The sequence below is a fragment of the Hylobates moloch genome, unplaced genomic scaffold, assembly GCF_009828535.3.
Source record: "Hylobates moloch isolate HMO894 unplaced genomic scaffold, HMol_V3 SCAFFOLD_16, whole genome shotgun sequence".
NCBI lineage: Eukaryota > Metazoa > Chordata > Mammalia > Primates > Hylobatidae > Hylobates > Hylobates moloch.
In genome coordinates, this window is record NW_026652291.1 from 24044791 (window position 1) to 24068093 (window position 23303).

At 39.5% G+C, this 23303-nt stretch overlaps 1 protein-coding gene across 6 annotated transcripts in view; it reads left to right on the forward strand.

Annotated features, from left to right (window-relative positions):
- Positions 1-23303, forward strand: part of STON2 (stonin 2) — a 179434-nt gene that overhangs the window by 66186 nt on the left and 89945 nt on the right. For 5 of the 6 annotated variants that reach the window (XM_058429868.1, XM_032134787.2, XM_058429869.1 and 2 more), the window contains exon 4: positions 4441-4638. The exons of the other annotated variant lie outside the window; for it this stretch is intronic. In XM_058429868.1, the coding sequence (XP_058285851.1) occupies positions 4441-4638 (198 nt within the window). The remainder of the gene's footprint in view (positions 1-4440; positions 4639-23303) is intronic. 6 annotated transcript variants of the gene reach the window in all.

Genomic DNA, 23303 nt, shown 5'->3' on the forward strand with positions numbered 1-23303 from the left:
GATGATGGACATTTCTTACTTTCTTACAGTTCTGTCAATTTTTGCATTAATAATTTTGAGGCTATATTATTAAATATATCCAAGTTTAGGATTATTATATGTCTGATGAATTGTACTTTTTGTCATTTTGTTGTAAAGTCTATCCATAATATATAACTATATCAACTTTCTTTTCATTAATGTTTTATCTTACATGGCTTTCCCATCCCTTTACTTTCATCGTTGATAATCCTTTATATTTTAGATATATTTTTTGTGCATACCATGTTAAATTTCATTTGTTAATTCAACCTGACAGTCTTTTTATCTTGAATGCTTAGTCCATTTATGTTTATTTTTAAGTACTGATATAGTTTTATTTCTAACCTCTTACATTTCTTTCATTTCACCTTTCTTTCCTCCTTTAAGGATATTTATAGTTTTTGTTTGTCTAAATTGTCTTTATTTTTTTCCCTTGTTCTATGAAGATATTTCACTGGGTATGTAATTCTAACTTCATAGTTATTTTTCTGTCTACACATTGAAGTGCACCTTGGCTTCTCCTGCTCTGGAAAGAGGTGGTAGTCAGTCTAAACATTCTTCGTTTGAAGGTAATGTGTGTTTTCTCTTTGATGGCTGTTAAGATCTTCTCTTTGTTTTTGGTCTTACGTAGTTTTGGTGTCTATTTGTAGATTTATTTTTAGTTACCCTGCTTGAGATGCCTTGGAATTTCTAATCTGACAAGTAAAATCTTTCATAAATTCTAGAGAATTTTCAACCAGTATTTTTTCAAATATTGCCCCTCTACCATTTTCTTTCTCCTCTCCTTAGGAACTCAGATTAGATGTCTGTGAGACTGTCTCACACTGCCCTCCGTGTGTCTTCATCTCTCTTTCGTATTTCCATCTTTTTGTCTATGTTATCCATTCAATTTTGTATTTACTGTAGTATAGTTTTTCTTCTCTGGAAGTTTATTTAGTTCTTTTTCAATTGTACATGCTCCTTTTTCGTATTTTTAATTTCTATTTCCTTAAACAGATTAAACATAGTTGTGTTTTTTGCTCAACAATTCTCGTGTCTGAAAATTCTTTGCAAATCTCATTCTGCCTGTTCACCCCACCCGCCCACACACTTTGCTGGTTCTTGTTCATGGTAATTTGATTTCGTATGCATTTTGTGATTTATTTATTTATTATTTATTATTTTTTCTACCATGTGCACATCAACTTAGGAACATTCTGTCTGAGGAGGCTGGTTTGAAGGTATCTTCCTTCAGAAAGGATTATTGGCCAGGCGTGGTGGCTTACGCCTGTAATCCTAACACTTTGGGAGGCAGAGGCGGGCAGATGGATCACTTGAGGTCAGGAGTTCAAGACCAGCCTGGCCAACATGGTGAAACCTGTCTCTACTAAAAAAAAAAAAAAAAATTGGCCGGGCATGGTGGCGGGAGCCTGCAGTCCCAGCTACTTGGGAGGCTAAAACATGAGAATCACTTGAGCCTGGGAGGTGGAGATTGCAGTGAGCTGGGATTGCACCACTGCACTCCAGCCTGGGCAGCAAAGCGAGACTCTGTCTCAAAAAAAAAAAAAAAAAGAGACATTATTATAGTATTTGCTTTTCCTGGGTGCCTGAGGCTACTAACCTGGAAGTACTTAAACTAGTCTCAACTTGGAGGTTTTTCAGACCACACAAGTACTTTTAGCTGTACACCCCTATGTGAAAAAGTTTGTGGTTATTAATTCTCAGGAGATATTTTTTCCTCTATTCTTCACGCAATCCTAAGGCAGACAGTTTTCTTTGCTATCTCCAGCTACGGGTGGAGGTTATTTCCAACTTACCCTTTAAGCCTTTTGGGGATTCTCACTTTATGCATCAGCTCTTCTGTTCCCCATCTTCGGTTGGCCCTAGGTTCTTTATCATTTGCCTTCTTCATAAGAGGTTTGGAAAACTCAAGAGTCTGGTTTGTTCAGAATCTTGAGAGTGAAAATCAGCTTGTGTCCTCTGTTTACTCTTTTGGGATTGCAGCTTTCACTCGGCCTCTGATGATTCTTTACTTTGTTGCTCACCCTGTGATGCATTTTAAATAATGTTATTACATTTTACAAATATTTTAATTTCATTTCCATAGTAGTTTAAAGTATCTAAACCACCATACTATAGGAAATGGCATCGTATAGCAAACTTTTATGAATTTGGCTTTGCTTTTTACTTTTGGTTGGTTTATAAAAAATTTTTATTTTTTATTCTTTTTTAGTATTTTATTTTTTTTCTATGTTTAGGGTGGGGGTTATAGATACCAGTCCAATTTTAATATTCTGTATTTAGTATAGACTGTTATGGAATGATTTGTGGTGCTTCTGTTGATATAACCAACAAATATTTGTTGAATGCCTGCCTTATACCAGGCACTATTCCAGGAATGGGGGTTTGGAAGTGAACATAATAGACAAAAATCCCTGCCCCCTCAAGGAGCTTGGATTCTAGTATGGGAGACGGGCGTGTAGTACATTAGACAGTGATAACACTAAGAAAAAATAAAGCAGGGAAGGGGACCCCGCATCTTTGGAGAGAATAGCTCAGGAATATGCAGAAAGGGTGACATTTTTAAAGAAAAGAGGATATGAACAATAAGCACTCCAGAAAAAGGACCTAAATGCTTTACAAATGCCTAAGAGAATAAGGAATGAAAAATTTTATATTTATACTATTGCAAGCATTGATGTTTATTCTTTCTTCTCTCTTAAATCTCGGTTTTTCTTTTTCTACTTGTTTTGGTTTTCCCGGCAGGAGAACTGACTTTATCATCTTGGGCAAGTTTCTTAATGTCTTTGAGTTAAAATAAGACTACTGCCTATCTCTCAGGATAGACGGATGAAACAAGACATTTGTAAAATACCTGACATTTGATGGGTACTCAATACATGGTAGTTTCTCTTGTTTTCATTCTCCCTGTCTTATCTAGGCTATTTTCAGCACTTGTTTCAGTACCTCTTGGTAAATTTGCAATGATATGATTCTTTTTTTTTTTTTTTTGGAGATAGAGTTTCTCTCTTGTTGTCCAGGCTGGAGTGCAATGGCGCGATCTCACTGCGACACCCACCTCCTGGGTTCAAGCGATTCTTGTGTGTCAGCCTCCCAAGTAGCTGGGATTATAGGTGCCCGCCACCGTGCCCAGCTAATTTTTGTATTTTTTTTAGTAGATTCGGGGTTTCGCCATGTTGGCAGGCTGGTCTTGAACTCCTGACCTCAGGTGATCCACCCCCCCTCGGCTTTCCAAAGTCCTGGGATTACAGGCGTGAGCCACCGTGCCCGGCCCCCCTCGGCTTTCCAAAGTCCTGGGATTACAGGCGTGAGCCACCGTGCCCGGCCGTAATGATATGATTCTTATGCAGCACCGTGGAGACAGCATGTGATAGGAAATTAACTAAAGACAAATTAGAAGAATTCAAAAGTTTCAAATTTGAAAGATTTAAAAAATCCTTTCTAAAGTAGTTTTTAAAGTCTGATTTGGTTCTCAAGGCTAAGGAGATAAAGCCAAGCTTCGTACATTTTCCCCTTAAAGGTATTTTTCATTGTATTGCAGCAGGTTGGCAGCCTCAATAAATCTCCATTTGTATATGTGACAGTCAGCAGAATCTCCAGTTACAGTCAACCCAAAGCAAGCAGGGGCATGCCACATACATGTTCATATATAGTTACATATCTACTCTTTATCCTTTAACTTAAACTGGCTCTAATGTTTCAGTGTAAATTGATGAGTTTTTTTGTGCCACTAAAAATGGAGGAAATAGTAAGAGTGAAACGCAAGATTCCTGTACTTTGGGTTTGAAAGAAGCAGAAATCTAAGTTAAGAAGTAAAATTAGGCCCTGAAGTAACTTGTGTTCCTTTAGTGAGATTTTCTTTGATTGGAGAGTCCTGGGACCTTACTTTTCTTTTCTTTTCTTTTTTTTTGAGACGGAGTCTCGTTCTGTTGCCCAGGCTGGAGTGCGGTGGTGCGATCTCTGCTCGCTGCAAGCTCTGCCTCCCAGGTTCATGCCATTCTTCTGCCTCAGCCTCCTGAGTAGCTGGGACTACAGGCGCCCGCCACCATGCCTGGCTAATTTTTTGTATTTTTAGTAGAGATGGGGTTTTACCGTGTTAGCCAGGATGGTCCCGATCTCCTGACCTCGTGATCCGCCCACCTCAGCCTCCCAAAGTGCTGGGATTACAGGCGTGAGCCACCGCACCCAGCCGGGACCTTACTTTTCGTACTGGTTTTGATACTGACTCACCATGGGGTCTCAGTCAATCAGTTTTTCCTGTCTGTGTCATGAGTGATACTCTTCATACAAGACTTCCTTGCCTCGTATGACTGTTGAGATTTCATATGATGTGAGTAACATCAAAGTAAGATAAGCACTAAAGATAAACAAAGTACAACTATTTATATTGTACGCTTTTGGTTTTTGGTCTCTCCCCAGCCCTACCATTGACCATGCCCTGCTGGACATGCCCTTCCTTTGACTCCCTGGGGAGATGCCCTCTGACTTCTGAGAGCAGCTGGACCACCCATTCTGAAGACACCAGCAGTCCTAGCTTTGGATGTTCATATACAGACCTACAGCTCATCAATGCTGAGGAGCAGACGAGTGGCCAGGTTTCTGGGGCTGACTCGACTGGTAAGATGGAGCTCTAAGCCAGAGGGCTTTGCAAATCACTTTTGATGTACCCAGGTCCACTTTAAAGTCCTTTTAAAAATCGCTGCAGCTGGCTTCCTTTGCAGAATGAGTTCAAGTGTTGTTATCCAGTCAAAAAGCTAGAACCCAAAGTGGCTGGAAATTGCTTTGGGGAAGATGTATGCACAAATTGGATCCTTGGTTGGCAGATTATTCATACTCGGCAACCATTTGACGGTGTATCTTAATATGTTGTTTTCTGACTGTTTGGTATAAATACCATTCTCTGTCAATTTATTTTCTCCTGGGATTACTGAACTGTGTGTAAATATGCACAAGGCTGAATCTTTCATCCTACTACCCATGCATCTTGCCTTTTCAGTAAGAGGGAGGTAGATTTAAGCAGAGAAAACGAATGTTATGTGAAACAGAATGAGAATCAAGACTCAGTCACTGTGTCCAGACTATAAATCATTTTGCACTTAAGTGTTTATTCTGTTGTGCCTTGGTTGAGTGATACATCAATCGGCAATGCACTATGCCTCATTTATTAAACTTTCCAGTGGCGTAAGATGGAATGCTGGCTTTCCTTGCAGGTGGAATGTGGGTCTGTTAATAAGTGCTGAATTACAGGCAAGGTTTGGGAATGGCATTGCAAAGAAGTTCTTGGTGTTTTGGTTATTTGGCCCAAGAGATTGGTTTCTTCTGAAAGTGATGAAGTTACTGCTTGTTTCTCTGTGGATGAAATTACCCAGTGTGTTGACAACATTTGTTTTTCCTCCTCAATGTTGTTCAGAGTTTCTAGATCATTTTTAAGCTTTGGATGTTTGCCCTCATGCTATGTGCCATTGAATTCTACAAGTATAAAGAGGGATCTGTCTTGCAGACTGAAGGGTTCAGGCAGGATTTGGTTTGGTATTTGATAATGTTGCAGAGAATCCTAGTTTGTCATGGACCCCCTTTGTCTTCAGAAGCTGTGGTTCTTTGTAGCATTTTGTTTTCACAGACACTCCTTCAGTTCTGGTTTGTCTCCGTGGCTGATGATCTTGGTCGGTGGCTGAAATATGCCCCCACAGCCCCATTTCCATAGTGGGGGCATCTCATGGATGTGAGCACACCTTCAGCAGCTGAGGCTGTTAGGAAGAGAGGCTGAGCTTGCCTCCCTGCTTCACTTTTCATTGCTCTGGGCCCCCTGTCTAGGCCTTTCCAGGGAGGAGGCCCATATGCATTGGTTCAGAGTACCCAGACTCCAGAGCCAGACTGCTCAGGTTCAAACCCTGATTCTGCACTGACAAGCTGTGTGACCTCGAACAGGATCCTTACTATCTTTATGACTCCATTTCCTCATCTGAAAAATGGGTATACCTCACCAAGTTGTTATCAGCTCCAAATGAGACGGTTTATGTAGAATAACTCATGTGATGCTTGACACAGAATAAGTGGCCATCAAGGTTGAAACAAGTTCTCTTTCCTGCTGCAAGGTTCTTGTTACTTTGGAGAGGGGCCCCTCACTGAAGGAAAACGGGCCCCTCACTGAAGGAAAAGCCAAGATCTCTAGGCTGAGACTGTTTTTTCGTTGCTTAATCTACTTTCTTATTAGATGAAAGTTGCTTTAATTCTTGGAGGTTCAAGTAATGAAAATCAGAGCCCTAGCCTGAACTAGACATTATTAGTCTGCCTCCGCAGCTTATAATTATTTTTAACATCTCCTTGTTCTAAAGTTATTCTAACAGTGTTACAGTTTGCATCAAGAAAACCTCCTCCTCTGTTTTGGTTGGGGTCCTGGCAGGAAGCAGATGGTGCCCTAAAAAGGTTTATCTGGAGAGAGCTTAATGAAGGGACCACCTACAGAGGAAGCAAGCGCTGGAATCAGAAGAGGGCTGCCCAACAGGAGCTATGGTGACAGAAAGGACAGAACCACTGCAGAGATTTGACCAAGCAGGGAGATAGGGAGGAATAAATTCCCAGATCTGGTGCTGGTGTTTCCAACTGGTGGATCCTAGCCTGAGGCCAAAGGACATGAAGCCCTGGGGAAGCAGCCCACAGAGGTCAGTCACCAGAGCAGATAGAGTGGATCTGAGGTTGGAAGTGGGGAACAGGTGTGTTGGAATAGCCAGCACAGTTGATCCTCACCAGGAACTAACTGGTCCCTATGCCAGAGTTTACACCAGAGACTCAAAGGCAAATCTGGGACTAGAGAATGAGGAGGGATGCTCTTATTCAACAAGAGGCAGTTTCCATGGCTACAAGGAGGGTAGAGGTATGGCCTTTTGGCAACCATCCTCTTTTTTGTTTGTTTGTTTGTTTTTGAGATGGAGTCTCGCTCTGTCACCCAGGCTGGAGTGCGATGGTGCTGTCTCGGCTCACTGCAACCTCTGCCTCCCGGGCTCAAGTGATTTTCCTGCCTCAGCCTCCCAAGTAGCTGGGATTACAGGTGTGTGCCCACGCCTGGCTAATTTTTGTTATTTTAGTAGAGACAGGGTTTCGCCATGTTGGTCAGGCTGATCTCAAACTCCTGACCTCAGGTGATCTGCCTGCCTTGGCCTCTCAAAGTGCTAGGATTACAAGCGTGAGCCACCACTCCTGGCCCCATCCTCTTTTATAGTAGTAATAGTTATAGCTAGCACTTACTGAATGTCTGCTGTATGCCAGCATATGAGGTGTATGATCTGTGGCTTTTACAGCAATCCTGCAAGGCAGGTGTCATTCTCCCCATTTCCTAGTTGACACTGAGTCTGAGAAAGGTAAAGCAACTTGTTAAGAGAACACCACGGAGAAATGGATGACCTGAATTTCAGTGAAACTTCCAAACCCTTTTCCAGCCATTTCCCAAACCTGGCAGTGCCCCAAGTCACCGTAGTTATTTATTTGCTATGTTACCCCCCAGAACTTCCATACAGTTATGTATAGAGGATGCATACAAGCATATATACATATTTTGCCTTGGGGGCTTATTTTTAATGTAAATAGGGCCAAGGGATTTAAAACAAGATGTATAGCAGGCAGAGCTTGAGGATAAAGTCCGTATGTCTATGTCCTTGACAGATATGAATGCTTACAGATAACTGCTATGTGCCCACAGTATTATGTTCTATAAACAAGTTTCTGGACATTTTACTTTGAAATCTGCCTATTCTTTAGTAATCAAGCTAGGACCCAGGATGGCTCAGGTGCTAGGGAATGCTTCCATCTGCTTTGACGATGCAGTCTTCCTTCACATCTCACCTCCAGCCGCCCTCCAGGCCCAGAGGTGACAGGTAGTATATCTCCGTGAGCCTGGGAAATGAGAGGCAGTGAAGTGAGTCCTCGGAGAGCAGCTCTGCAGGCCAATGGAGACAGTGTCTGGATGCATCCTGAGCTGTAGTTACCCATGAGGCTCTTCCTGAACATCCTGACGTGTGCAATCAGGGTAGAGCTCTGGCGTTGAAACGTCTTTAACTCATCCTGGGTCCCAGAATAGAAGGAGGAGAAGGAAAGACAAAGTTTAGGAGAATGAACACGTATTTTTCAACCTGTGGCATTTATCCATTTAAAAATGCTTTCATTTGTCCAGGCGTGGTGGCTCGTGCCTGTATTCCCAGCACTTTGGGAGGCTGAGGTGGGTGGATCACTTGAAGCTAGGAGTTTGAGACCAGCTGGCCAACATGGTGAAACCCTGTCTCTACTAAAAGTACAAAAATTAGCTGGGCATGGTGGCGCGCCTGTAATTCCAGCTACTTAAGAAGCTGAGGCAGGAGAATTGCTTGAACCCAGGAGGTGGAGGCTGCAGTGAGCCAAGATTGCGCCACCGCACTCCAGCCTGGCTGACAGAGTGAGATTTGGTCTCAAAAAAAAAAATGGAAGAAAAAAATGCTTTCAGATGAGCTATTGGGAGCTTCAAGGATATCTGTACACATTGGAAAGCCCTCCAGCCAGGTGATGCCCTGCCCTCTGCCTGGCACCAGGCTTGTGGCAGTGCCAACCTCTGGGAGAGCCCTGCTTTGAGGCTGGATGGTTCCAGTTGGGTAAACTGAATCCCCCTGGGGTTATGGGGGCAGATTCCCATCAGTCTGTCCTCCGGGTAAGTCATTTCTTCAGAGCTTTACTTTCTTATCTGTAAAATGGAACTGAGCAATCCTGCTCAGTCAGGGTGACAGGGTATATATGAAGGTGTTTCGTACAGTGCAAAGTGCTGTAGGAATAAAAAAATCTTAATTTGATATCTCTCTGCCTCATTTCCATTTGATATGGGACATAAGGATAATTACTATCGACTCCTCTGTTACCCCCAAAGAGAGCTGTTGCTCAAACTATAGCATGTGGAATGAGATCTAAGAAGGGCTTTGCATTTCTCAGCAGCAAGCAGTAAATACAGAGATGCTGTGGGGAGCTCGGTATGATTGGTTTCTGTGCCTGGGGAACCTTGGGAGGAACTACCTTGGGGAGACGTTTGTCATTGTCCTCCCCCACCACCCTCGCTGTGCCCTTTAGAATTGCAGAGGGTGGTAGAGGGTGAAGAGCTCCTTGGAATTGCAGCCTCATCTGGAGCTCCCTCAGCTGAGCTGGGCTCTCCCTGGCAGCACAGTGTGTCAGGGTAACCACAGGGCACCTCGTGTTCAGTGATTCATCTCTTCTTTGGAGAGGGATTACGGTGCTCCGGGCCCAGCCTATTTGCCTTGGCCCCCTTGCTTGGTAGTGGGCTGCCGAGAGCAGAGCCACAGCCTCCTCCCTGTCATCTGTGGCAGAGTTCTGCAGGGATTTGGCAGCCCCGCAGGGCAATCCAGTTCCCAGCATAATCGTGGAGGGAAAGACTCTGTGATCAGCCTACACTTTATTCTCATTTTCTCACCAAGGGGATAATTAGTAGGAAGGCAAACAAATCCCCTTACCTTGGTTAAATCACAGGGTGCGGGGGGGGCAGAGCTGGAGAGTAGTGTTGATGTTAGCTCTGAGGTCTGCTCTCAAGAGCAAATGGCAGGAGAATTGTTAATAGGCAAGATCCCAAACAACATTTCACTCCTCTCTTACCCCTCATCTCCACAGGAGTCTCCTTTGTCTAGACAAGGTGGGCACACCCTGCCGTTTTCACCAGTCAGGGTAGCTCTGTAATGCCACTAGGTTCACATGGGTTGGTGAACAGTAAGAGGGTCGAGGGAATAAAAGCAAACCTTCTGCCTTTGAAGTTCATTCCAACCAGGGAAGAGAAAATAATGTAAAGCTTGCACACAAGCTGCCCTTAAGTAGTAGTCTTTGGTTTGGGTTCTTTTTTTAATTTTTTAATTTTTTTATTTTGAGACAGAGTCTTGCTCTGTCACCCAGGCTAGAGTGCAATGGCATAGTCTCGGCTCACTGCACCCTCCACCTTCCGGGTTCAAGTGATCCTCCCATCTCAGCCTCCTGAATAGCTGGGACCACAGGCACGTGCCACCATGTCTGGCTAATTTTTGTATTTTTAGTAGAGACGGGGGTTTCACTGTGTTGGCCAGGTTGGTCTCGAACTCCTAACCTCAAGTGATCTGCCCACTTCGGCCTCCCAAAGTACTGGGATTAAAGGCATGAGCGACCGCACCTGTCCAGGCTCTCTTTTATGCATAAGAAAAGTGTAGATTTAAGTGTAGGATTAGAGTGCTCAGATATGTGTAAACTGAGGATGTCAAGACTGGATGAAGCACATAGCAGGTATTTAATAATTGTTTAATGTACCCTTGAATGGATAGCTTGAGACTGCAGGTGGTTGTGTGCCAAACCCCTATCAACTCTAGTGGGGATGGCACCAGGTTCACGAGGCTGAAGAAGAGACCCAAGGCCAGCAAACAAGACATGGGCCTTTACTGGAGGCTTACATACAGGGAAGAGAGTCCAGTGGCGGGAGACTGGACAGGAGAACAGCAACCACTTGCAAGAAGCATGCAGTTTATATAGCATTTTCAGTTAGCACCATTTTGCTAGCAACCTCCACCTGGCAACCTTTATTCAACCCAGAATTTAGGGCCTGTATAGCCTGTGTTCCATGGGATGGGCTGGGGGCTCAGATGTTCCTCATAGACAAGGGACAAATCCCCAAGTTGGCTACGCCAGGATTCATTAGCTCAGCACACACATTCATGTGCGTCTGCCATACAGGGTCCTTCTCAGGCTGTGCTTATGTTATTGCTATCAGGTGGATTTACCATACAGGTGGCTAAAATCGTCTGCATCCCTGACGTTTGTATCCCACTTGAACTTAAGAGTCCAGCATTTTCCGAAGTGTGTCCCATGCAGAAGGCCAAAAAGATCCAGATGCTGGGGCCAGTGTATTAGGTCACGCTGTGCCCCCTTTGTTGGAGATTTATAACATGTATTAGCTTATTAAAGACTTTGACAATTCTTGAAATTGTATGTACATATATGTATAATTTATATTTATATACATGCATATGTATATGTATATGTATACACACACATCTGTATACAAATGTAGCTTTTCATTAATCTCTACTGCCTACTTGGTCAGATCGTGGTGTACAGAAACCCAAACATACATAAATTGGCAAAGCTGACTTGGAAGTACATGCCGTTTTAGCAGTGTTTTCTAACACTGCTAAAGTGTTAGAAAGCTAGAGAAACCAGAAAGAAATATTTTGACAAACTACCTGTATTAGTTAACTTTATAAAGTTAGCCTTACTTTGTCTCTTGCTCTGCTGAACCTCTTGGCCTTTTTAAAAAATACTAAATTCTAGATTCAGCAGACTCAAAACTATATTTTGCCAAACTTTCTTTGTATTTAAAACCTCATAGGCTTTAAAACAAATTTAGACCAGATGTTCTTGATTCATTTGCATTTAACGGATCACAGTAGACTTCTGCCAGAGCAGTAGGATATCCCTAGAGACTTTGAACTCAGTGTCTTTTTCTCAGAAACAAGTGTTTGTATTCCATTTGGATTTTAGAGTCCAGCATTTCCCAAAGGGTGTCCCAAAGTGATTTCCCAAAGTGAGTAGAGAGTTGTGGCCTGGGGAACCTCAATTTTTGTGACAACAACTTTTTAGACGCTCAGAAAGGTTCTCTTGTCATTATTTAATAAGATCATCACCTGGGCTGCATGTCTCTGTACAAGATATAACATGTTTCTCTGTTGCCCATTTTGCTGTAATCCTGCTGCAGCTCGTAGCGCTCCAAACCAGAGTGGAGGGCCCAGATTCGCAGATAAAGAGTGATTACCATTGTGCTTGATGGGATTACAGGAAATTTTTGTTGTTCTTAAGGTGCATCTCTATTTTATGATATTTTTAAACCTTGAATATATTTTGCTTGGAAAACAAAAACAAGTTAACTAATTTTTAAAATTCTTTCTCCTAGCTACAAACGTCAGAGATGCTCATCTTCTTCCTGAACAATATTTTCCTTCCTCAAAATGGAAGAATAGCAGAGCAGTTTTTTTTAAAACAAATCACATCTTTTCACTCTCATTAACAAATTTGGCCTCATTTCTGTTCTTATGTATTTTTGTCTTCATTTGTTGTGCATTTTAGATTTTAATCCTTATTAAAACCAAAAAACTCTAATGATTGCTTTGTTTGAAGCTTTTTCCAGGAGGTTCAAAAGTTTCTCAGAAACACGTATATTGAGTTCCTACCATTTGTCAGTTATTGAGAATACAAAGAAAAGTAAGCTATGTGATATTTTCCCATGAGGAAGTGATAATCTGCAAACAGTTTTTTTTGCCATTAAAATGATTTTTATATATGATTTTTAAAATTGTTTCTATGTGTAATTGTTTCTACTATGTGCCAGGAATGTCCTATATACTTTATACATATATTATCTCATTTAATCTTCACAATTTAAAAGTACAGATTATCCCATTTTATGAATGCAGAAACAACAGCAAAGAGGTTCAATGATTTGGCAAAAGTCACACAAATAAAAAAGGTAGCTGGGATTCAACCCAAGTCTCTTTCCTGGGCTCACCCTGTCCTGTGCCTAGTATACTGTGGGAGGCTGGTGTTTGTGAACACAGTCGCTTGCCGGAAGGAGCAATTATAGAGAGCCTTCCCCAGATGCAGTGCTGCCTCCGCTGCATTTCCCAGGAGCAATATACAAACCCGCATCATGTGCTTATTTCACTGGACTGCAATTCTTTGTTTAGGAGTCCTCTGCTGGACCGAGACCTTTGTGGAAGCAGGAACCACCGCTATTGTATATCCCCAGCATGTTGCCTGGCACATTGAAATTACACAGTGGATTTTTGTGGAATAAATTAATCCTTTTTTAAATTAAAAAATTTTAAATTATAAGTAGATAAATTATATGTATTTGTGGGGTACAAAGTTATGTTCTGATTTTTTAATACAATGTGGAACAATTAAATCAATTAACATATCTATCACCTTAAATACTTTTTATTTTTGTGGTGAGAAGATTTGAAATGTATTCTCTTAGCAATTTTCCAATCTAAAATACAGTATTAGTCACTGTATTCATCACACTGTGTAATATATTTTCAAGAAATAAAAACCTTATTATTACTGTCTAATTGAGGCTTTGTACCCTTTGACCAACATCTACGCATTCCCTGCATCTCCCCAGGCTCTGGTAACCACCATTCTACTTTCTGCTTCTTTGAGTTCAATTGTTCTACATTCCACATATAAGGGAGAACATGTGGTACTTGTTTTTCTGTGTCTGGCTTATTTCACTTAGCATAATGTTATCCAATTCCATCCATGTTGTTGCAAATTACAAAATATTTTTCTTTTTAAAGGCTAAATAGTATTTCATTGTGTATATATGCCACATTTTCTTCATCCATTCATCCACTGATGGACACTTAGGTTGATTCCATAACTTGTGTATTGTTTAATAGTGCTGTAGTGAACATGGGCATGCAGACATCCGTTTGACATACTGATTTCAAATCTTTTGAGTAAGTACCAGAACTGGGATTGCTGGATCATATCATAATTCCATTTTTAGTTTTCTGAGGAACCTTTTTCATAATGGTTGTACTAAATTACATTCCCACCAACATTGTACAAGGGTTCCCTTTTCTCCACATCCTCACCAACACTAGTTATATTTAATCTTTTTGATAATGCCATTCTGACGGGTATGAGGTGATATCTCATGGTGGTTTTAATTTGCATTTCCCTAATGGTTAGTGATGTTGAGTATTATATATATATTTGTTAGCCCTTTGTATGTCTTCTTTTGAGAAGTGTCATTCAGGTCCTTTGCCTATTTTTAAATCAGATTATTTATTTTCTTTCTATAGAGTTTTTTGAGTTTCGTATGTATCTTGGATATTAATCCTTTATCAGATATGTGGCTTGCAAATATTTTCTCCAAATTCATAGTTTGTCTCTTCACTCTGTTTCCTTTGTTGTACAAACACTTTTTATTTTGATTTAATCCCATTTGTCTTTTTTATTTTGTTTCCTGTGCCTTTGGGGTCAAATGTAAAAAATCACTGCCTAGACCAATATTGTCTAGTTTTTCCCTTATATTTTCTTCTAATAGTTTTACAGTTTCAGGTCTTATGTTTAAACCTTTAATCCATTTTGAGTTGATTTTGTGTATGGTGTGAGATAAGGGTCTAATTTTATTCTTCTGCATATGGATATCCAGTTTTCCCAACACCGTTTATTGAAGAGATGATCCTTTTCCTAATGTGTTGACACTTTTGTCAAATATCAAATGACTGTACATGTGTGGGTTCATTTCTGGGCTTTCTGTTCTGTTCCATTGGTTAATGGGTGTATTTTTATGCTAGTATCATGCTCTTTTAATTTCTATATCCTTGTAGTATAGTTTCAAGTCACGTAGTGTGATACCTCCAACTTTGTTGTTTTTGCTTATGATAGTTTTGGCTATTTGGTATTTGTTTTGTTTTTTAATTCAGTGTGGAATTTTAGGATTGTTTTCTATTTTAATGAAAAATGACATTGGAATTTTGATAGGGATTGCACTGATTCTGTAGATTGCTTTGGGTGGTATGGTCATTTTAACAATATTAATTATTCTAATCCATGAGCACAAGATATCTTTCCATTTATTTGTATCTTCTTAAATTTATTTCGTCAGTATTTTATAGTTTTCACCTCTTTGGTTAAATGTATTCTTTTTTTTTTTTGTAGGTATTGTAAGTGGAATTGTTCTCTTGATTTCTTTTTCAGAACATTTGTTGGTGTATAGAAACAGTACTGATTTTTGTGTGTTGATTTTGTGTCCTGAAACTTTACTGTGTATGTTTATTAGTTATAACAGTTTATGGGTGGAATCTTAAGTGTTTTCTATATGGAAGATTATGTTATCAACAAACAGTGGCAATTTCATTTCCTCCTTTTCTAATTGGATGCCTTTTATTTCTTTCTCTTGCCTAATTTCTCTAAGGATTTTCAATACTGTGTTGAATAGAAGTGGCAAGAGTGGACATCCTTGTCTTGTTCTAGGACTTAGGGAAAAGAGTTTCAGTTTTTCACTGTTAAATATAATGTTAGCTGTGTGTTTAATCACATATGGCCTTTACTGTGTTAAGGTACATTCCTTTTATACCTAATTTGTTATTTTTTTTATCATTAAAGAATGTTGAATTTTGTCAAATGTTTTTGCTGTATCTAATGAGATGATCTTTTTTTATCTTTTATTTTGTTTGATTTGCATATATTGAAACATCTTTGCATCCCAGGGATAAATGCCACTTAATTATAGGTGAATGATTATTTTAATGTGCTATTAAATTTAGTTTGCCAGTATTTTGTTGAGGATTTTGGCATTTATGTTCGTGAAGGATCCTTTCCTGTAGTTTCCTTTTCTTGTAATGTCCTTGTTTGGCTCATAAGAAGAGCTATGCTGGCCTCATTAAAAGAGTGTGGAAATGTTTTCTCTTTAATTTTTTTTAAAGAGTTTGTGAGGATTGGCATTCTTCTTTATTTAAAAACATTTTTTTTTAAGACAAGGTGTTGCTCTGTTGCCAAGGCTGGAGTATAGTGGCATGAAGACGGCTCACTGCTGCCTCAACCTCCCAGGATTGAACGATCCTCTGCCCTCAGCCCCCATTGTGGCTGGGACCACAGGTGTGCACCATCATACCTGGTTAATGGCAGACTTCAGCAGTAAAGCCATTGGGCGCTGGGATTTTCCTTTGATGGAAGTGTTTTTTGTTTTTGTTTTTTTAATCACTGGTTCAATCACCTTACTGGTTTTTGGTCTGCTCAGATTTTCTATTTCCTTGTGATTAAGTCTTGGTAGATTACATTTGTTAGGGAATTTATCCATTTCTTCCAGGTTATCCTACTTTTTGGCATGTAATTGTAATATTCTCTTAATGTCCTTTGTATTTCTGTGATCAGTTGTAATGTCACCCCTTTCATTTCTCATTTTATTTACTTGTGTCTTCCATTTTTTCTTAGTCCAGCTGAAAGTTCATCCATGTTGTTTTCAAAAAACCAACTCTTAGTTTCATTGATTTTTTGTATTTTTCTAGTCTCTACTTCAGGTATTTCTGCTTTGATTTTTATTATGTCTTTTTTCTATTGACATCAGGCTTAGTTTGTTCAGCTTTCTCTGTTTTCTTGAGGTGTACATTAAATTACTACTTGCGATATTCCTTATTTTTTGATGTAGGCGTTCATTGCGATGAACTTTTCTCTTAGAACTGCTTTTGCCACATTCCATAAGTTGTGGTACATTGTATTTCTGTTTTTGTTTGTCTCAAGATATGTTTAAATCCTTTTAATTTCTTCTTTGACCCATTGGCTATTGAGAGTCATGTTGTTTAATTTCTATATATTTGTGAATTTTCTGAAATTCTCCATGTGATTGATTTCTATTTGTTTACTCTGAGGTCAGAAAACACACTTGATATATTTCAGTCTTCTTTAATTTAACAAGACTTGTCTTGTGACCCAACATATGATCTATACTGGATAATGTTCTGGATACACTTGAGAAGAATGTATATTCTGTTGCTGTTGGATGGAATGTTCTGTATATGTTTGCTAGGTCCATTTGGTCTAAAGTGTTGTTCAAGTCCAATGTTTCCTTATTACTTTTCTGTCTGGTTGATCTGCCCATTATTGAACATAGAGTATTCAAGTCCGATATGATTATTGTATTGCAATATGTCTTTCCCTTCAATCTTTTAATATTTGTTTTATGTATTTAGATGCTTCGATATTGGGTGCATATGTATTTATAATCATTGTATTCTCTTGATGAATTGACCCCTTAATCATTATATAATGTCCTTCTTTGTCTCTTCTTATAGTTTTTGACTTAAGATCTATTTTGCCTGATATAAGTATAGCTATCCCAGCTCTCTTTTGGTTTCCATTTGTGTGGAATGTCTTTTTCCATTCCTTCACTTTCAGTCTATGTGTGTCTTTAAAAGGGAGGTGACCCAGCATATAGTTGGGTCTTGTTTTTTTATCCATTCAATCATTCTATGTCTTTTTGAGTAATTTAATCAATTTATATTCAAGGTAAGTATTGATAGGTAAAAACTTACCACCGCCATTTTATTAATTGCCTTCTGATTGTTTTGTAGATTATTTTCCTTCCTTTCTTCTGACTTCATTTGTGATTTTATGGTTTTCTGTAGTGGTATGCTTTGATCCCTTGTACTTTTGCTCTTCTACTAAAGATTTTTGCTTTGTGATCACCAAGAGGCTTACATAGAACATCTTATACTTCAGATCACCTATTTCAAGGTGATGATAACTTTGATTGTATATAACAACTCTACACGTTTACTCTTCCTTCCCCCCACACCTTATGGTTTTAATTGTCAGAATTTATATTATTTTGTAATGGGTATCCTTTGACAATTTATTTTAACTATAGTTGTTATTAATAGTTTTGTCTTTTAACCCTTAATTCTAGGGATAAAATTGCCTTACACATCATCATTATAGTACATTTAGAGTATTCTGAATATGGCTCTGCTTTACTTATACCATTGGGTTTTGTGCTTTCATCATTTTTACATTATTTATTATTTAATAGCAGGTTTTTGCTTCAGCTTTTAAAAACTTCACTTATCAGTACCTATAAGGCAGGCATACTGGCAATGAACTCCCTTGGCTTTTGTTTGTCTGGAAAATTTTTTATTTTTCCCTCATTTCAGAGACAGCTTTGTTGAGCAAAGTATTCTTGGTTGGCAGGTTTCTTTTTTCCTTCAGCACTTTGAATATATCATCCCATTCTCTTCAGGCCTACAGAGTTTCTGCTGAGAAGTTGATTATAGTTGTATTGGGACCCCTTTGTATGTGATGTATTTCTTGTCTCTTGGTGCTCTCATAATTTTTTATTTGTCTTTGATTTTTGGTAATTTGATTATGTGTCTTTGTGAAAGCCTCTTCGGGTTGAATTTTATTGGAGACTTCTGCACTTCCTATACCTGGATGTTGTCATCTTTCCTCAGGTTAGAGAAATTTTCAACTATTACTTTTTAAAATATGCTTTCTGGCTCGCTTTCTCTTTCTTCTCCTTCTTGAATTTCTGTTGTGTGAAGGTTAGGTCTGTTGATGGTGCCTTATCCATAAGTCTTGTAGGCTTTCTTCATTCTTTTGCATTCTTTTTTTTTTTCTTCTGAATGGATAATTTCAAATATTCTGTCTTTGAGCTCACTCATTCTTTCTTCTGTTTAGTCAAGCCTGCTGTTGAAGTGTTCTATTGCATTTTTTTTTTTTTTTTTTCTGTGATGGAGTTTCGCTCTGTAGCTTAGGCTGGAGTGCAGTGGCATGATCTCTGTTCACTGCAACCTCCACCTCCCAGGTCCCAGTTCAAGCAATTCTCCTGCTTCAGCCTCCCCAGTAGCTGCGATTACAGGAATGAGCCACCATGCCCAGCTAATTTTTGTATTTTTAGTACAGACAGGGCTTCACCATGTTGGCCAGGCTGGTCTTGAACTCCTGACCTCATGATCCACCTGCCTCGGCCTCCCAAAGTGCTGGGATTACAGGTGTGAGCCACCATGCCCAGCATCTGTTGCATTTTTCACTTCAGTAATTGTGTTCTTTATCTCTAGGATTTATATTTTTTGTTGTTGTTTCTATTTTTTTGTCAAAATTCTCATTCATGTATTTTCCAAATTTTATTTCATATTTATCCATATATTCTTGTCATTTACTGAACTTTTTCGAGAGAATTATTCTGAATTTTTTTGTCTGTCATTTCATAGATCCCCCTTTCTTTTGGGCCCATCATTGGAGCTTTGTTAGTATCTTTTGGAGGTGTCATGATTTCCGAAGTCTTTGTAATCCTTGTGTTCTTGCATTGATGTCTGCGTATTTGAGGATGCAGCCATCTTTTCTGGCTGTTACAGGTGTTCTTTTGCAGAGGTAGGCCTTCACTGTTTAGTGATTCTGATAGGACAGCTGGTAAGGACCCTGGGAAGACAGAACTTGCTTTCAGATTCTCTAGATGGCCGGGCTGCTGCCTTTGCCTTGCATTTGGATGGGGCAGCTGGCTGGGCTCCGGTATCTGGTGAGACCACTGGCTGACCTCTGCAGTCAGGCTGAGCTGCTGGATGGACCTTGTGGTCACCTCAGATTGGGCCAGGCCACAGGGTGCATTCCCTGGCCAGGCCAGGTGATACTACTCTTTGAGTTTAGCAGCTAGACAGGGCTGCAGAAGCCCAGAGGTCAGGTGGAGTTTCTGATCAGGAAAGATAGGACAAGCTGCTTTGTTATCCTCTGCTTTTCTCAGTGTAAATACATAGTTGAGGTTTGCCTCCTTGTCATGTGGGGCCTTGGGGTGGGCTCTGAGGCTGGGCTGAGAACTGTTTAAATTCCTAGGTATGGCAGATCAGCTTTGTCAGTGGGCTATGCTGTTAGTAACTCTGATAGGGCGCCACCACTGGCAAGTACACAGAGCTACCACCAAGGTCTACATCTTGATTGCTGTGGGCTCTGCCTTCTTGCTTTGTTGCTACCTGACCCCAGGTGTTTTAGATGTATGGTTTCCTTCTGGATACAGGTCTTGGTGGAGGCGTGAAATGACTGTGGGCTTCCTGGGAAGTGTTCGAGAATCCTAAGGAAGCTGGGTGTCTGCCTCTGATTTTCTTTTTCCTCTGTAGAAAATGTGGTCCCAAGGGGAAATCCTCTCTGTTGGCCCTGTGCCAACTTGTGGGGGAGGGGGAGGAGTGAAGTGATTAAAGTGAGTCTATTTCTCTTACCCTTTCCATGAGGTTTTCATTTCATCCTGTGGACCATGTAGGTGACTGAGATGTGTTCCAATTTGCGGGGTTTCACGTAGGTGTTCCTGTCTGTGGATAGTTGCTAGTTGAACTCTTTGTCGGGGGTAGTGAAGCTGGGACCTCCCATTCTGTCATCTTGTTAATGTCCTAAATTAAATTTTCTGATATAGAGCTAGAAGACCTTCATTTCCAAACCTTTTCTCCAATTACCTAGGCTTAAGTGTATTTGCTCACTGAAATGTATTTTCATGATTGGTAAGAATTACAAGAGAACACATGGATCTGACCAGTGTGGAAATAAAACTTTTCCCCATGTTTTCAAATGTTAGACTATTATCCAATAGTCTCCATTTTTTTTCCTGTTCTTATTTGAATTTTACTGTCATCTTTGAAATTTTTTTTGAATTAATACATGTAGATATGTGGAGGTGTAGTGGAAGAATGCTAAGTTTACATATTTCAGAATATTACTGTCCTATACATTCTTTGACCAACATAGCCATATTTTTCTTCCTTATTTATTCACCTCAGAGACTGCAAATATGGTGACTTAGGGAAAGCTTTTCCACGATATTGAAATATATTCTTGTGGTTACTGAACCATCTGTGTGGAGCAAAATCTAAGAAAGAGCAACAGAGTTTAAGATGCTGTGTTCCAAAAGGGTGGTGTAAACGAGATATTTTGGAAGCTCTTAATGTGGTCTCCAACCAGAGATTTTTACAAGTCCCTTTCAGAATTGCTAATGTGGTAATACTGAAGAGGAGGTGACAACTGTAATGCTTTTTATTGATATCTTCTGTGATGTTCTTTTTAGTGTTATGATCCTTCTTTAACAGATGAGGACACCAATGCCCACAGTCACACATTAGTTAAGTGCTAAAATTAAGACTGACCTCCAGGCTTGTCAACATTATGCAGCTCTGTCCCTCCTGTGGCTGGGCCCTCGGGAAGCGTCACTCCTCTGTGCCCAGTCCTACAGGGGAGAGTATAAGATGCTGTTTTTTTTTCAGTTCCAGTCAGGTGATTCAAACTAGATATGGAACCACTTAGAATCCAGAGGGTCCATCAACTTGGATGATTTACATCTTTATTGTCTCCAGCCCCTAAGGAGGTTAATGAGATAAGCATGTCCCTCAGTTATGGATGTAGGCAACAAACCACAGTAATATTAGCAGTACCTTCCACTTAGTCACCAACAGAAGGCATAGATGTTTCCATAGCACATTATAGTTGTGACAGATACCTTAAGATATCCTTTATCTTTTGTCATTGCTACTTGGAAATCATGGTAGTTCTTGGCTCTATTAATGGTTGTATTAGTAGTAGTATTAACCATAATAATGATAGCATTATTATGGTTATTATAATGGTAACACTACCATTAATTATAGTATTAAGGTGTTAATAAAGAAATGCTGCTATTGCTATATCAGAAACTCATGAAGTTGGTTTTTAATATTAGATAAGTATTTTAATATATACTTTCTTTTTAAGTCTTATGTATTTGTTCATGTATTTAACACATTGTCTTGAGAAGGCATCCTAGGCTTTAGGAGACTGACAAACAGTCGATAGCACAAAACAGCTAAGAATCCCTGCTTTGATTATACGCCTCTGACGCTTATACAATGAAGCACAGACTCTGTGGATCTAATGCCTAATGCCAGCTGATTCATTTATTCAACAAATGAGGAACTACTATGTGCCAGCCACTAGGCTAGAACCTCATACCGGCTAGAGGTCAGGGCAGTATCCAGGCAAGATAGATGGTGGTCTGCACTGGGGAACTGGACTAGGTTAGAAAAAAACTGAACAGATTTAGAAGGGATTTCGCATTTTGAATGGACAGAATCTCTATCAAACTTTCCCCCATTATGCTCCAAAATTTTGTACCTTTGTGCCTCTACTGCTGCTTTCACCTTAATTACTCCATTTTTGTCCACATGACAAAGTCCTACTGATGATATAAGATCAAATTAAAGTAATGTTTTCTCTCACACAGTTCTTACTTTGTGCCAAGTATGGTCCTAAAGAAAAAATTCAAAGTAAGCTATCCCAAGCAGATTCTCTCATGAGTTTTGCTCCATGTCACAGTTCCTGTCACCTCTTATTAGAGGAGAGCTCTTGGCATGGATGTTATCTCCCTACCAAACTCTTCAGTCCTCCAGGGCAATAGTGATGTTTTCATTTCTGGATTGTCCTTAGAGTCTGGTTTTCAGCATAATGCTTGGAATTAGGAGGTGTCCAATGAATTTTGTAAAGCTGCATTTCCCATTTTTGCCACATTGAATCAGCATTATCCCTTGCCTCCCACCAGGAAAAAAAAAAAAAAAAAGAAGAGCTTACCTCAAAATACCTTAGTCTCAAGCACTTGAGTCTAGAAAGAGAATTGAGAAAAATGGAAAGTAGTTCCTGCGGTCATAATTCTGAACTGTTTTACTGAATATTTTAAATGTAGATAGCATTTCAAATAATCATCAAATTCACCTATGAAAGATGATGTCTCCAGCTTTAAGTAGTTTCCCAGATGAGTAATTTAACACCACTGATTTAAATGACATTAGAAATTGCTCACTGAATCTCTTGTGCAAAGTCAGGGCTTCAAAAAGATTTATGAGCTATGCTTTTTAAAGATAAAATGTTAACATGCACTCAACAAAGTATCAATGGACATCAAGTGCTCAAGCCATGGTGGCTGGTACAGAGTACCCCCGCGAGTGTTTATTATTACTTTATTAACCCCAAAGCCTCTGGAAATAAGTCTTCTTATTTGGTTTTAGAATCATAATGAGTTTTGGTTTGTTTAAGCATCTCAGAGCTTTAAAGTTAGAAGAAACTTAAGAGATTATTTAGTCGAATTTCCACATTTTACGGGTAAGAAATCCAAGGCCTAGAAGTATTAGGAGCAGAGCCAGGCCTTGTAATTCCTTGCCTCCCACCCATTCTGTGAATTGTTTAAAAACCTAAGAGATTGGCTGGGCACAACTGATTATTTTTCATTTCATTCCTCTCTGAAAGTTTTTTTTTTTTTCTTCCTCTGAATTAAACAATGGACTGCCTTTCTTAAGGTTTCGATTCAGTCATGCAGAAAGTTAAAAGCAGTGGAGCCAATGGCTCTGAGGGCCTATAAAACATTTTTTCTTTCTCTTACATTTTTTTAATTGATGCATAATATTTGTACATATTTATGGGGTATATGTGGTATTTTAATACATGCATAGATTATATAATAATCAAGTTAGGGTATTTAGGGTATCCATCACCTCAAACGTTTATCATTTCTTTGTGTTGGGAACATTTCGCATATTCTCTCTAGCTATTTTCAAATATATAGTGTAGTATTGTTAACTATAGTCATCCTACCAAACAGAATTTGTTCCTTCTAACTGTATGTTTGTACCCATTAACCAACCTCTCTGCATACCCTTTCAAGTCTCTGATAACTATGCTTCTACTCACTACCTTCATGAGATCAACTTTTTCAGCTCCCACAAATGAATGAGAACTTG